At 43.8% G+C, this 14748-nt stretch overlaps 1 protein-coding gene across 3 annotated transcripts in view; it reads right to left on the reverse strand.

Moving 5' to 3' along the window:
* USF2 (upstream transcription factor 2, c-fos interacting) overlaps positions 1-14748 on the reverse strand; it is a 203705-nt gene that overhangs the window by 141506 nt on the left and 47451 nt on the right. For 2 of the 3 annotated variants that reach the window (XM_086929938.1, XM_086929940.1), the window contains exons 3-4: positions 6798-6913; positions 1005-1124 (exon numbers count right to left, since the gene is read on the reverse strand). In XM_086929938.1, the coding sequence (XP_086786064.1) occupies positions 1005-1124; positions 6798-6913 (236 nt within the window). The remainder of the gene's footprint in view (positions 1-1004; positions 1125-6797; positions 6914-14748) is intronic. The other variant, XM_086929939.1, reaches the window with a different exon arrangement.

The following is a 14748-nucleotide window of genomic DNA, read 5'->3' on the forward strand; positions in this document are numbered from 1 at the left end:
TGCCCTTTACCAACAGCGTCAAAAGAGCTGCAACTGAAGGCAGAGGAAAAGTGTCTTCCCCGGGGCCAGGACCTGCCTCCTGGTCAGGTCTGTCCCAGGATGTCCGGCTTCAGACTTCATGCCCGAATCATGTCGTTGCTGCCCGTTGATGCACAGCAGCACCTTGGTCACTCAGCAGAGGAACTGTGTCAAAGATATGATCTGTTATTACAAAAATGTATAGCGCTCACGACAACTATAAGTGTCTTGGCACCAGTGGCAGCGAGAGACAAGTAGTGAGAAAGGTTAGGAAGCAATCAAAGCCAGTTTTTGAGGGAGCCAACTATGCAAGACAATATTTTTGAGATAGGTAACTGCTAGAATACAGTTCCACAGTTTGGCAGAGCAGTTTGAAAGCTTCAGCCATAAGGTCCATTTTAAAACAAGCATTTGCAATGCAATAGGTTTTGCATTTACGCGAGTTTTAGCTATTAGCATTGTAAATGACAATTCCTTTTATCTATGTTTTAAAAATAAAATAAAAAATAAAAAGGCATTATTTGCAATGTGAATAGCTCAAACTTGCGTAAATGCAAGACCTATTGCATTGTAAATGCTTGTTCTGATAAGCCCAGAGGAAAATCAGCTTAAGTATGCACCAAGTGCTGAGGTGGTAAATGCTGTCCCCAAAGAGCCTTTTGTTCATGTGGGACAGCAATGGAAAAAAAAACCTCATGAAAAAATAACCTTTAAAAAATAAATGCCATCCTAATTTCGAACACAAGCTTATGGCAAATAAAGTGATTATGATGCTTACAAACAACAAATACACTCTTCCACAAATGACAAGGTTATCCACGTAAATAAACTCATACTCATTATGAATGTTTGATTGACATGCAACGGAAAGCAGATTTCTAGCTTTAACACTATCATGTAGGTAGGCAGAATTTTAAAAGATATTACAAAGAAATACCAGACCCCAATGCAGAGAACAAACAAAAAAACTAAATGTTTATTACTACCTGAGCAACAGCTTGCTGTGTTCCACCAAAGGCTGCTGTAGAGACCACGCTGACTGCTCCCGATGTGTCCCCTTGTCCATCCAGCTGATCATTCGTCACCTGGACCACTCTGTATGTCACCTTTACAGAGGGCGAAACAATTTTAAGTATTTCAAAATGTTTTGAGTGCCATAATGTAAACTCCAAATCATCCAAGTATTCTTGCAACATTGTTAAAGACAACATTTGCACTGGACATTAGAAATGTAAGTTTAAAGTCTTGAGAAAGACATAAGCGATGAGACCCCCCCCCCCAAAGGGATCAAACAAACACACTCTCTCTCTTCCTTTAACTTTCATTGTACTTATTTTTTAGGTTTGGCTTTAAATGCACTCATATGCAAAAGACCATTGGAGGTTAAGGTTTTTCCCCCTAGGTATTGGGCACCATCCTACACGGTTACGATCTTTTACTAAGAAAAGTGACTAATATTACTGCACACCTTTTGCACGTGCATCACTCTCAGGAGATAGCATAGCAACTTAGGCTTAATACGGGGCAGGAGGCCGAGGGGCTAGTGTAAAGGGTAAGAAAACAAACAATACAGGAAATACCTTAAAATCCAGTCAGTGCTACAACTTCTAAGAAGAACAGAACTTTTAATAAGTTGTAGGTTTAAGTGTTACAATTATTATTCATGGAGAAAAATCATAAGGTGCTAGAGCCTCTTTGGCAAACATGCCATCCCAAACATTTTTATAACATTTAGGTCTTGCCCTCCTTTTCAATAATCCTTGGCTACAAGCTGACCAGGTGAAGCCCCATCTGCAGAGAATGCACGTAAAAACTGTGAAAAACACTATCTGAAAACAAACTGCCCTAACCACAGCTATCCACATCTATGTGAAAATAAATGTCGATTTATAGAATTCCACACGGTATGGATGGCATGCTTGAATAACAGCCACAGGAAACTACACAGAGTTCTTCCATTCCATCCTTTTTGGGCTCATGTGCACCACTGCAGACAGACCATTCGCATGGAATCAACCAGATTGTATCTAAAAATCTATGACGCACACTAAACTGCTAGTTCACATTCCCTCTGGACAGGAACACATTTTCCAGAATACTTGGTTTTTGGTATTCAGGTGTAGGTGGCTTCCAGTAATCAGAGTTTGTGTTTATTTGGACCAGTCCTGACAACACGTCCAGCAGTTTTTACAATAGGGCAGATGTAGTGGTGTGTTAGTATGTATACGTTACGTACCTGTAATCCTCGTTCTCTTCCTGGGGTATTCTTAAAATCCTAAGCACTGAATAGTCCCGCCATCGTGCAGGGACCCCGGAGCATTAACAAAAAAACATATACATATATATATATATATATATATATATATATATATATATATATATATATCTATCACAAAAAAAGGTTTCCCTATTGGAGCTGCCACACTCAGGGAGGTATATACACAGACGCCACCGGCAGCAGCAAACCAGTCTTTCCTCACAGCTTCTCATACGATGCCAAACGCGTTTCGGGCAGCTTCCTGCCCTTGATCACTCGCTTAAAACGGAAAACAGCAGGCTTGATTAGAGCACATTATTTATTCAAATTCGTAGGTCCCGCCCCCATGGGAGTCGGCAATGGAGCATGATGATTGTTGCAGTTCAACGCCATAAACCAAAAAGTGCGTTTACCCCAGTGGGTGCCTCTGAAGAGTCAGTTTCATAATGTTGCGCCCCAGTGGGCGAAAAGCAATGAGGGAACCGACAGGTTGCAGCCAATATATACCGGCAGCCAAGGCCCCCCGATTCACTACACCGCCCGTGTTTGCAGGCAGTGCGAATCCGCATTAGCGGCGGGGCATCTCCGCGACTGGACCAGCCACGTATTCCATCACAAAAAAGGTTGCCCTGTTGGAGCTGCCACACTCTGGGAGGTATATACACAGACGCCACCGGCAGCAGCAAACCAGTCTTTCCTCACAGCTTCTCATACAATGCCAAACGCGTTTCGGGCAGCTTCCTGCCCTTGATCACTGGCTCAAAACGGAAAACAGCAGGCTTGATTTGAGCACATTATTTATTCAAATTCGTAGGTCCCGTCCCCATGGGCGTCAGCAATGGGGCATGATGGTTGTTGCAGTTCAATGCCATAAACCAAAAAGTGCGTTTACCCCAGTGGGTGCCTCTGAAGAGTCCGTTTCATAATGTTGCGCCCCAGTGGGCGAAAAGCAACGAGGGAACCGACAGGTTGCAGCCAATATATACCGGCAGCCAAGGCCCCCCCCCCTCCCGATTCACTACACCGCCCGTGTTTGCAGGCAGTGCGAATCCGCATTAGCCGCGGGGCATCTCCGCGACTGGACCAGCCGCGTATTCCATCACAAAAAAAGGTTGCCCTGTTGGAGCTGCCACACTCGGGGAGGTATATACACAGACGCCACCGGCAGCAGCAAACCAGTCTTTCCTCACAGCTTCTCATACGATGCCAAACGCGTTTCGTGCAGCTTCCTGCCCTTGATCACTGGCTCAAAACGGAAAACAGCAGACTTGATTTGAGCACATTATTTATTCAAATTCGTAGGTCCCGCCCCCATGGGCGTCCGCAATGGAGCATGATGGTTGTTGCAGTTCAATGCCATAAACCAAAAAGTGCGTTTACCCCAGTGGGTGCCTCTGAAGAGTCCGTTTCATAATGTTGCGCCCCAGTGTGTGCATGACAGAAAGCATGTTGCACAACTTGTTATGCTCAAGTCCCAAGGCACCATAAGCAGAAGATGCGTGGGTCAGCACAGACATCTGCTCTGACACAACAGCTTGAAACTGGTTGCCTTCAGGGGCAACATCCATGCACACTGTCAGGTTTGCTTTTATTTACAATTAGAGAATTCTGTGAAATCCGAACTAAGTTTGAGCAAAGCTCCGAATCAGCATCGTGGGTAAAAAAGAATTGAAACCAGTGCACACTGAGGCAGGACAGAGTTGAAACAGAGGTTAACTGCGCCACCTGTCAGCATGAGGAAGTTACTGCTATCAGAAATCAAACTTCTCCCGTATCCAAGTTCAGAAATACATAGGAGGCCATATAATTAATAAAATAGAAAAAGTGACAACATTTCCTTTGGAGGAAAGAGTGATATCCTTAACTGCCAAATGTTTTCTTCACAGGAAAAACAAACCTGACTCCTACAGTAAAATAAACAAATGTACTCCCTTCAGCATGCATCTTCATAGTTACAAATGTAAGTCTATACAGGAGACTCCTTCAGCAATGTTAATAGAACCAATGGAAACATAGTCAAGGGACCTCGGAGGACAAATTACATCTTTTGATGGAAGTAAAGGTCCATGGCGGCAAAAGCAGTCCAACCTAAGGGTAAGATTCAATCAACAAGTCTTGACTTCATCGGTTAGGTCTGTCCGTGTTGAGCAGTGAACCTACCTAGGGAATCGGAGCAACCAAAAGCTGAATTTCAGGACAGTTCACCTGGTCCTTTAGGCTTTTCTGAAAAGCACTGCAGATAATGGACAGGATTCTGATCAAGACGACCAATACAATAACCATGTATTATTTAAAGGAGGAAGAGGCTATCTGAAGTGGCTCATTCTGAGAAGTTTAATAAACATTGCAATACACCTTCTCGGAGTCTAGAACAGCCAGCAGGATCTGTTTAAGGAATTCAAATGTCCTTTTGATTAAATGGTCACAACATTTTCAGTGCATATAAGTTCCGAATTCATTTATTCTATTGTGGATTTTTTAGAATGCAAGCTGTACTTATGAGAAAGGAAAATTCAAAGACCGAGTTGATTCTTATTGCCAGGGAATTATCACGACATCGGTGGTTCACAGATTTATTTCACGCATCTTAGAGGCCTGAAAAGAGAACGCCATGCAAGCTAAAAAGATTAACCAATTCCAGGTTTGTGTGTTCCAGTGAGGCCTAATCTCCTTCAACTTGGCAGCATAGCTCCTGGAGTCATTCAATTTCCCCATCTGAACTGGCCAAACGACAGCATTGACACCCTTAAAGAAGCAACGAAGACGAATGCAATTGCTGAATATGCTTCAAAATAGGACGGATTGCCTGACAGGAAGAAGCGATTTTCTCTTACCTAATTCATCTTGCTAAAGGAGAGCTGCAATATAGCTCCATTGAAATAGGTTTAGCAGCCATCACATCTTACAGCCAAGAGGCCTTTCGAAAAATATTTTTCGCCATATCGCTCAAAGGATTTCTGGGGTGGTCTGAAGAAAGTTATTCTTCCAATATGAAAACCATCTTGCAATGGGAGCAAAATGTGGCATTTTCGGGATTAATGGCTCCACAGTTGAGCAGATACAGTCACTTGAGTCATTAATACTATCATATGATTTCATAGGGTTACGGATTCAAGAGCTGTTCATGGTTTTTCGTTCGGATGAAGCTATTTTGAGAACCCACCCTTCATTCCTTACAAGGTTGCTTCTGACTTTCATCAAAACCATCCTATCTCTTTACCAGTATTTTTAAGAACCATAGCTCTATGGCAGAGAGGTCCCTCGATACTTAGACAAAACTAAAGACTTAAGAAAATTATCTCATTTGTTTGGTAATATTGGCTCAATAGAAACAGGGTGAAACTGGTATGGGTGCACGGATGAGAAAGGTCTTACTGGATATTTCTATGGCTGTAACATGGAAATTTCTTCAAACAGTAATTCTTAGCTAAGTGTGAACTCGCATGCAGCGTGTTGTCAAACTTCGAAGAAAATTCTATTTTGTGTAGGTCCCCATCAATTGATTCAATGGTTCACCTTGTGAACCATGTTTATATTCAAGACCATGAGTCTAGGGGACGAGCTTACTATTATATTCTAAGGTTAGAAACTATCAATGAAGATTCTACGGTGAAGAGGGGAAATGTACTTACCTGTAATCCTAATTCTGCATTGTATGAATCTTCACTGAAGTCTTTAACAACCCACTCACCACGCAGTCATGAATACTCAGTAGCAAGACATACATTGTGTTTGAAAATACCACTATATACCCCTTAAAAGAACTGCAACTCCTTAGCAACTCCCTGATGAGATATGGAAGGTTCCTGGCTTCATAGCCGCTCAACCGCGGTGGCAATTTCGCCGCGGTATGGCGGTTTAGCGAAGTGGGCGGGCCGCGTTGGCCAACGGACGTGCGCAGGGGTAAAGAAACAGGTACAATGTTTTGCTCTGCAAAGCTTAAGTTTATGTGGCTGCATTTGCCTTTATTACAGTTCTGTTTTTCAATGCAATTTAGAAGCAGCAATTGCAGAATACTTCAAAAATACATTTTTCTATTATTTGAAGTATTGTACCCTGTGTTAAAAAGCGGTGGAGAGTGTGTGTGAGAGAGTGAGTGTGAGAGAGTGAGTGTGAGTGTGAGAGAGTGAGTGTGAGTGTGAGAGAGTGAGAGTGAGTGTGAGTGCGAGAGAGTGAGTGTGAGTAAAGGGGGGGCATATCAAATTTGAAAAGTTGGCCGGGAGATACGCCACAGTCTACGATGCAGAACCAGGACTCCAAAATGAACTTTGCTTTTTCTCAATAGCCTAACAATTCACTTAAATTCATTTAAATATAAAATAAAATGTTAACCAAGATTAAGGTTGACAAAGAAGGTAATGCAGTACCATTTTTCCTGTCAAGTCCTCAGATCTTAAAAATGGCTGAAATATAGCCCAAATCTCTCTGACGCGCTAGTACAATTATGACCAATATATTTGGATAGGTTTTTGTTAACCATTTTCTTTAATGTGGGCATCGGAAAGCCAATGTTAATACTCACCTGTCCTCCATTGTTCTCTGTGCGAAACTGGTACTGTATATTGTGGTCTGCGTAGGATGTTTGCTGTACAGTTGTAATAGCCACTGCAGTTTGTTCATCTGCACTTGTGCCGTCTCCTTAAAGTAAGCAAAAGAAATTAATATACCAATCATTCAAAGAAAAAGAAACAAGCGCTTGGATAACAAAAATAGGTTACCTACCTGTAAAAGTTGTTTTCTGTCTAGACTAGAGCATTACATCCAAATCCATTAACAGATTATCCTCGTGCATATAATGAATCCCCGGAATACTTAAAGATAGTTTCCATTTAAAAAACAAAATTAAATAAAAGAAGTGCCTGTGATGTATTAGCAAGACAATGTTTGTTTACTGATGTATTTCAAGAAACTAAACGTCCTCACAAGATCTTGCCATGCAAATCGAACCTACGGTAACAGTCAATATTTAGCCCTTTCATCTATTTTCCATTAAACATTCTTTTCAGACCCAACCTCGACTGAAGAAAGAGTTCAGATGTTCTATATTGGAAAAGGGTGACAAAATATATTCCAGAGAATATATTTAAGCGCCACCTGGGAAATTGCGCCAGGTGGCGCTTCAATCAGAGCGTCACTATCGGTGGAGTGGGACGCCTTTCCTACTTGTGGTGAATTAAGAGTGAACTCAATATATCCATCTGGGACCTTACCGAACTTGTGCCCGCTACCTCCTTTGCCGGCACTGCCGTCCTGCCTGCTGCGCTCGCTCTCCTCCCGCTGTCGCACCCCAGGAACACCAGTGCGGTCGCTGTGTGGGGGAGAGCTCGAGGCGCAGGGGACCACAATTCCCAGAGGACTTAGCGGCAGGAAGCAGTCTGCGGGGAAATTGCGCCAGGTGGCGCTTAAATCAGAGCGTCACTACCCACGTCGCAAAACGCGCGCGGGCGAAGCCCGGGCCAAGCGCTGGCCCGTTTAAGCCCGGGTAAGACTGGACTGGGCCACCCCATTTACGTTTGCCCAACGACACTTATCTTCCCCTCCTTACTGGATACATACTACCCTCCAACTCCTCTTTTATTGACATATCCTCGATAACTGTTTTCCAATACCATGACTACTAGAGGTAGTAGGAGTAAAACAGCACAGGGTGCAGCACAGATAACTGGCCCAATTGACCATTACATAACTAGGGCTAACGAGGCAATTGACCAGGACATAATCCAGCTTAAACTAAGTTTATCGCAGGATTTGGCCCTGGCCAAACGGTCTTCGTTGGGTTCCCTAGCCGCAGCCAAGACACCCATACACCTACGGGAAGCTGGGCCACTATTGGAAGTACACGTAGAAACACACACCGTGCCAAGCATGGTCGACCTGTCGGCATCCCTAGAGTTCTCGGACTCGCAATCATCCATGATGCTAGAAAAAAACCCCGTTCTCTTTGCGAGCCCGAACCGAGAGGACATCATTATAGCCCCAAATAGGGGATTGAGGGAGGGAGCTATACCTAAACAAAAGAATCAAAAGAAATTGCTCAAAGCGAAACACCCCAAGAAACATATTCACCATAAAGACTTACCTATCATTCAGGCAGCAGGACAAGTTAGTCTAACACAGAGAGAGTTAATCATTACACCAACAGAAACTATTAATCTCTCCATGAATGCAGCAAACCTTAGTGTAAACAGTAACACGGGTGGAGGGTGAAAAGTTTGCGGGATAAATAACAAATTACTAATTAGATTAGGGGAACTAGTTAAATCCTATATGCAACCCATTGAATTGTCCCTCATAAAGATAGAAAAGCAGATAGCTGCTCTGAACACAACTCCAAGTATCCCAAAGGGGGCGGGACTGGTACAATCAGGGGGGCAAAAATTGAATAACAAAACCCTTAAGGCAGGGGCGCAAGCCATAAAAAAAGCTACTGATGCGACAACCGTAAAACCGAAACCCCTCCTGTAGGGGTGAAGAAGGTCCCTGAGACAACAAAAACTCCAGCCCCCCCTAATACCCTGACGCCTGACCAAGTTAAGCCACCAGGGGCACAAAACACTAACATCAGGTCCAGGGGGAGGGGTGGGCATCCAATACACTTACCACCAGAAGCTAGTCCTTATGTGGGGATTATGACCGGGGTTCCCGAGCTGAGCACTAACGTGGAGGAACCAGGCTGGTCCTTAAAAAATAAGGTACTGCATTGGTTATCTAATAATAGACCTTTACCACGTACTCTGCGAGCAGAGTTTCAATGGTCCACAGGGTCCCTTGGATAGGTAAGGAGCCGAAAAGAATCCCGGGAGACTGCGTCATAGTCAACTTTGATGACCCACTCACAGTTGAGCTGATTTGCTCCTGGGGTATGCCAGTAACAAATGATGGGATGGATACAAAAAGACTCGCCTACTTCTACCCACCAACATCTCGCCATAACGAAAGCCCACAATGGAACTGGACCCAAGTAGGAAACTGGGATAGGAGAAGGGATTGGGTCAATTGGTCAGGATATGGAGGTAGAGATGTCGCGCCTTCTGTAGGTTGGAGAGGCATACCAGTCGCAAACAGATTTAATTGTCTAGAAATGGTCGATTGACCACCATCGCGTACTGGTCAGGGAAACGCGGGCTCACTGCTTTTGGGGCTTAATCCCCTACAAACATCCTCAAGCTCCCAGAGATCCTCCTCTTTAAATGTAATCTCAGATAAGACGATGGAATCAAAACCAATAACACCTATTTCCACCCCAGAAATAACCTTTGATTTACCAGAGTCCCTAGTTGCTATAAATGAATTAAATGAGACATCTGGTATTGTGGGGAAGGTAGTGTTTCCAAGATTAGCAGAAGTAGGTTTACCCCACAAGATTCCTATTATCCCTGATGAATCATCTAAAATGCATTCTACTGTCCCGGTGTCACATCTGTATCCACTGTCAGGTACAATAGCTTCCAAAGTTCTCCCTGAAATCAGCGACCTGACAAACTCAACTTTGACCTTTTCTGTTTTATTTTGGAACGTTGCCGGGCTCCGCTCCAAGATAAATCACAAACCATGGTTAGACACAGTTAGTGTACATCAAATAGTATGCCAGCAGGAAACCTGGGCCATTGAGCCAATACACATTCTAGGCTATAAAACATACCATATCCCAGCTAGCTCCAAAACCTTTGGTAGACCTAAAGGAGGTCTTGCAGTATATACCGCAAACAATTTACCAACTATGGACATAACTGTTCTTTTGTCTGGTGAGAATTTCCAAATCTTAAAGGTTTCACTTAATAAATGTATGTTGTATTTCTTGGTTAATTTTTATAACAACCTTCAGCTAACCGAATGTGCCAAAACTTTAACCGAGATTACATCTTTTCTAATTGAACAGCGGAACAAACACATTACCCTTACTTCCTATGTGATTTGGGGGGTGAGGGGGGAGAGACTTTAATGCTTCATTATGTAATAATTATAAGAACGGTACCTGTGGTCTTCAGGATGAAAATGGATGCCCCCTGACACTTCACACACACGAAGCGAGGTAACTGCCTAAATGAGTATCTATTTTCACTAGAGCTGGAATATGCAAATGACCTTGTGGATCCACCCGCCGATTTCTTGCCAAAATTTCATGGAAGGGGTCTATCAAGTGTTATTGATTACATTCTATGTTCACAGATAATAAAGGGTCAACTGAAAACTTTTAATACAGGCTCAGATATCAGTAGCGATCATTTTCCTAATAGTGTTAGCCTGTCAATTAAAAATGCTTTACCCCACTTAACCAGGGCCAGTTTACTGAATCAACAAACGCTGTCCATGGATAAAGTAAATGGCTTTTCTGTAAAATGGTCCAAAATCGCCTCAGTCGTAATTACCAGTAAAGTGGTATCCAGAGCTCTTCCATGGATGACTAACTGCTTAGCACTAGACTCCTCACCCCAGCTGATTATAGCCAGCTTTCTGGAAATTATCAGAATTATACGGGATGAATTGATTCGCAATCAAAAATCCAGAAAACCAGAAACCAAAGGCTGGTTTGACTCAACCTGCCTTAAAGCCCAAACTAACTTAAAAAGAGCAGTCCATAACCATGTCAGAGATTGTGCTGAAATCACCAAACTTAAAAATGTTTATAAATTAGCACAGCAAAACCGCAGAAATGAAATTAAGAAGGGCTTGTGGGCCCAATTACATGAGAGATGCCTACGCAAAGACAGTTCTCTGTTCTGGCGTACGGTAAAATCACCCTTTCTGGCAGATGCCTCATCCTCTCAACATCTTGATGTGGCAGTGACAGCTGACGAGTGGGTAGCCCACTTCTCTAAGATATTTGGTGGTCCCCCAGAGGATACCATCAATGAGGTTCATGTGGCATGTGACCGTCCCGGGGACCAGATATTTCCCATTGACCTGTAGATCACTGTAGATCGCTATGAATAGAAAAGCAAGGCTACATTGTGGGCTTTGCAAAGCAAAAACAAGTGTCAAATTACAAGATTTGCCACGGAGCGTGTGAAAGAATCACAACAGCCTCACATACCTATAATTGAAGAGCGGGAGACCAGAATAGCCAAACAGTCTTTCGTAACAGCACGTCAGCGCTCTGGATTAGATTCATCAGCAGACGTCCGATACTCCGCACTCCTATGAATGACAACAGCCGAGGAAAGGGCTGCCGCTCCGTCAGCCTCGCTAAGGGGTTAACCTACGGAGGAGACCGGGGATATCGCTCAAGAGTCAGGATTTATGATTAGCCGTGAATTAATTGCAGAGGCGCGATCCCAATATCACGTACCCAGAGAAGAGGCGCTTGAAACCGCGTCTGTCGGCAGGAACTCCGCAACAACCGCTACGCGGAGTTTAGGGGCGGAGTCAGTTGAAATGTCCCAGCAGAGGAAAGGAAAGAGAACACGGCTACATGGGCATTTGTTCACAAGATACCTTCAAGAAAACATTATCCCGGTTGGTTTACAGATCAAAATAGAACCAGCCATCTTCGTGGACGTGCCCAAGTTCAAAGAAGGCTTCAGTTACGTGGCGAACAATTGCTCCCGGCACTGGATGGTGCTGGGGGTTGAGACTGCCGCAGAACAAATTGTCTCTCTCAGCAAGGAAATTGCTGATCTTAAAGCTGAAATTTTGGGAGATAATACACTTACAAAAGCGAAGGAGGCCTTGTATACTCTAGAAGCTACCATTAAAGATTTTGACATAACAGCTCAAACCAAGAAACTGGAAAAACTAGCCAGAGACCTGAGACTATTTGACAAAAAAACAGTGTACCCGTACCTGCAGCCTAACTACTACAAGCAGGACAATCAGGGGCGTTTCACCAACCGCACCCGCGGTGGATATAGAGGAAGACGTAATTTTACAGCATTTTCAGATTCTTCCTACAGCTCAGGGAGTGACGGAGAAGCAGGACCCAGTACTTCCTATAATTACCCACCTCAAGAGTCAGGATATCAGCAGTACCCTCCCCAATTCCAGCAGCCTTTTTTAGATCAAGGCCGCGGTCAATGGCGGCCCCCACGTGGACGCGGCAACCTTTGGACGAGAGGACAAGCGAGAGGTCAACAACAACAAAATCCTGGCGGATGGGAGGGCAACAGAGGCAAGCAACAGAAACGAGTAACGTTCCACCCCGAAGTGCACGGAGAAATCTCGACCAGGAGGAACACCTACAGGTGGTGAACCATGCATCTACCTCAGATCAAATTGTGGAATCCCACATACCTAACATCAATAGGTCCTCCTCCAACCCTGTGATCAACATCTCTAAGCACAATTTAGAGGAAGAGGAGATTAAAGTCCTGAGTAGAGGCCTCTCTTATGTTCCAACGGCTCCAGCAAATAAATTTCTGTTAAAAACTGAACTATACAGATTTTTTAGTAAGATTAGACGAAGATACTACTTCCGAAATCAAACCACTAGACAACAAAGCTCCATCACTGGGCTGAGAGAACCCTCTACTTTTTTCCCACCTACTTATGCCATGAGCCATAAGATTTTGGCTTTTGAAGAAATTGTGACCTCCTCAGTGGACCGAGTACTTGACCAACGCAAATTCGTCAGATTGAATACAGAGAAAAAGGCGTTAACAGGGCTGTGTACCAACAAAGAGGTCGTCATCAAGCCCGCTGATAAAGGCGGGGCTATTGTCATCCAGGACCTCTGTAAATACAAGGAAGAGATTTACAGACAACTGTCAGATGGAGTGAGCTATCGACAACTATCAAGTGACCCTTCACGTGAACTGGCACACACTATTCTGGCAGCCACACAGAAAGGATTGGATGCTGGCTTTAAGTGAGCAGGAATTTAAATTCCTTAATCAAAAGTTTCCACGACTGGCAACCATCTACACCATGGGTCGCCAACAGGTCGATCGCGAGCTACCGGTAGCTCGCCAAAGCCCCTTGAGTAGCTCGCGCTGGTAGTGTCGCAATTTAATAGCCTATTAACATCGTTAAGAGTATTTCGGCCTTTTTTTTATGTTGACCGCCCTCACCGAAACCAGCTGCTCAGATTAGCTTAACTGAGTGTAGCTGAGGAGGGGTGGGCGGGCGAAGGAGGATGACGTTGTTCCTCCAGTATTCTCTGAACCCCTGCCTTTCACATCTAGGCACCACACTGTCCTGCGAGTTAAGTGCCAGTGCAGAGCAGCAGGCATGGCAGAGGGAAGCGTCCGGTGCTGGAAAATGTGCAGGTGGTGCAAGCAGTATTAAACTGCCACCGAGACCCGTACCACCTTCCTTGTTCAGCATGCCACCAATTTGACCGGAGCAGCAGGTAAGCTAAGGAACCCTATGCAGGCCTCATCAGCTCCACATCCATAGCGAGCCCCTGCCATGGCCTGATAGTTGTTTAGGCGAGGCGGCTCAGTGGCAGTCCAGGTCACATGAAAACATTAACAACAAAAAACGGAGTTAAACGCTTCAGATTCTATTTATGTGATGATCTCTTTCGTGTTTAAATTAACTTTGATATTTGCACACTGAAACGAAACACAAAGTGATTTATTTCTCTGCTTCAAAGAATAGTTTCAAGAGCTGAAAAATGTTAAATGCAAACAATTAAAATGGTACACATGCAATTCTTCATTTGCAGAGAAACACTTAAATTGCATAAAATAGGCAGGGTATGTGCTCACATTCCCAGGTTTAGCTGAAACGTTATAAAACATCGTTTCATATGAGTGCAACTTTCAAAGGCTCGCTTAAATAAAACATTAGGCATGCTTGCTACCATGTTTGTGTTCAGTATTGTGCCCGATCATTTCTAGGGTGAGGCGATGCTTGTTAGAACCTCAAAAAGTGAACAACGGTGGGACGATGAGGGAAGTTACGTCATGATCCATCACGTACCAAATGTTCCCGATGCCAGGGGGTGTTACACTTCAGATGTATTATGTACCAAGTATCTGTGCTGTCAGGGGGTGTACAGTGCTCATCGTATGCCTTACTGGAAGTAGCAAAGGTCGGAGGCCCCAAGGCACACTCTGCCCCACTGTTATCTTACAAATCAAAAATCTTTACACAGGAGATGGGTAGTGTTCTCAGCTGTCACAACAGATGGCAGTCAAGGTGTGATACACATGGTGGCAGTTTGTCCGTCCAAGTTCACAAAAACAAGCCCATTCTCTGCAGCTAACAACACAAAATGAAGTTTTAAAGAGGGATTTCTTTTTTTTTTTTCAATAGGAACGCTTTAAATCCCAAATCATTTAATTTAAGTAATAGAATGAAACAAAAGAAGGCTGGAAGAGCAAGGTGTAAATGTGTCTTCATGAAAATATATGTCCATCTTCCATTTCTAGAGATGCCATCGGACATGCCACATGCGACTGTCTTGACTTTCTGCCCAATTGCACGTTGCATTCTGGGCCTTCTGAATGTGCTTTTAAAATTGGAAGTTTGAGCTCTAAATTTCAGCGTGCAAAATGTAATAATCTAAAAGCCAGGACTGTCTGAAAGTG

This window comes from Lissotriton vulgaris, chromosome 7 (assembly GCF_964263255.1).
Source record: "Lissotriton vulgaris chromosome 7, aLisVul1.2, whole genome shotgun sequence".
In the NCBI taxonomy this organism is placed as follows: domain Eukaryota; kingdom Metazoa; phylum Chordata; class Amphibia; order Caudata; family Salamandridae; genus Lissotriton; species Lissotriton vulgaris.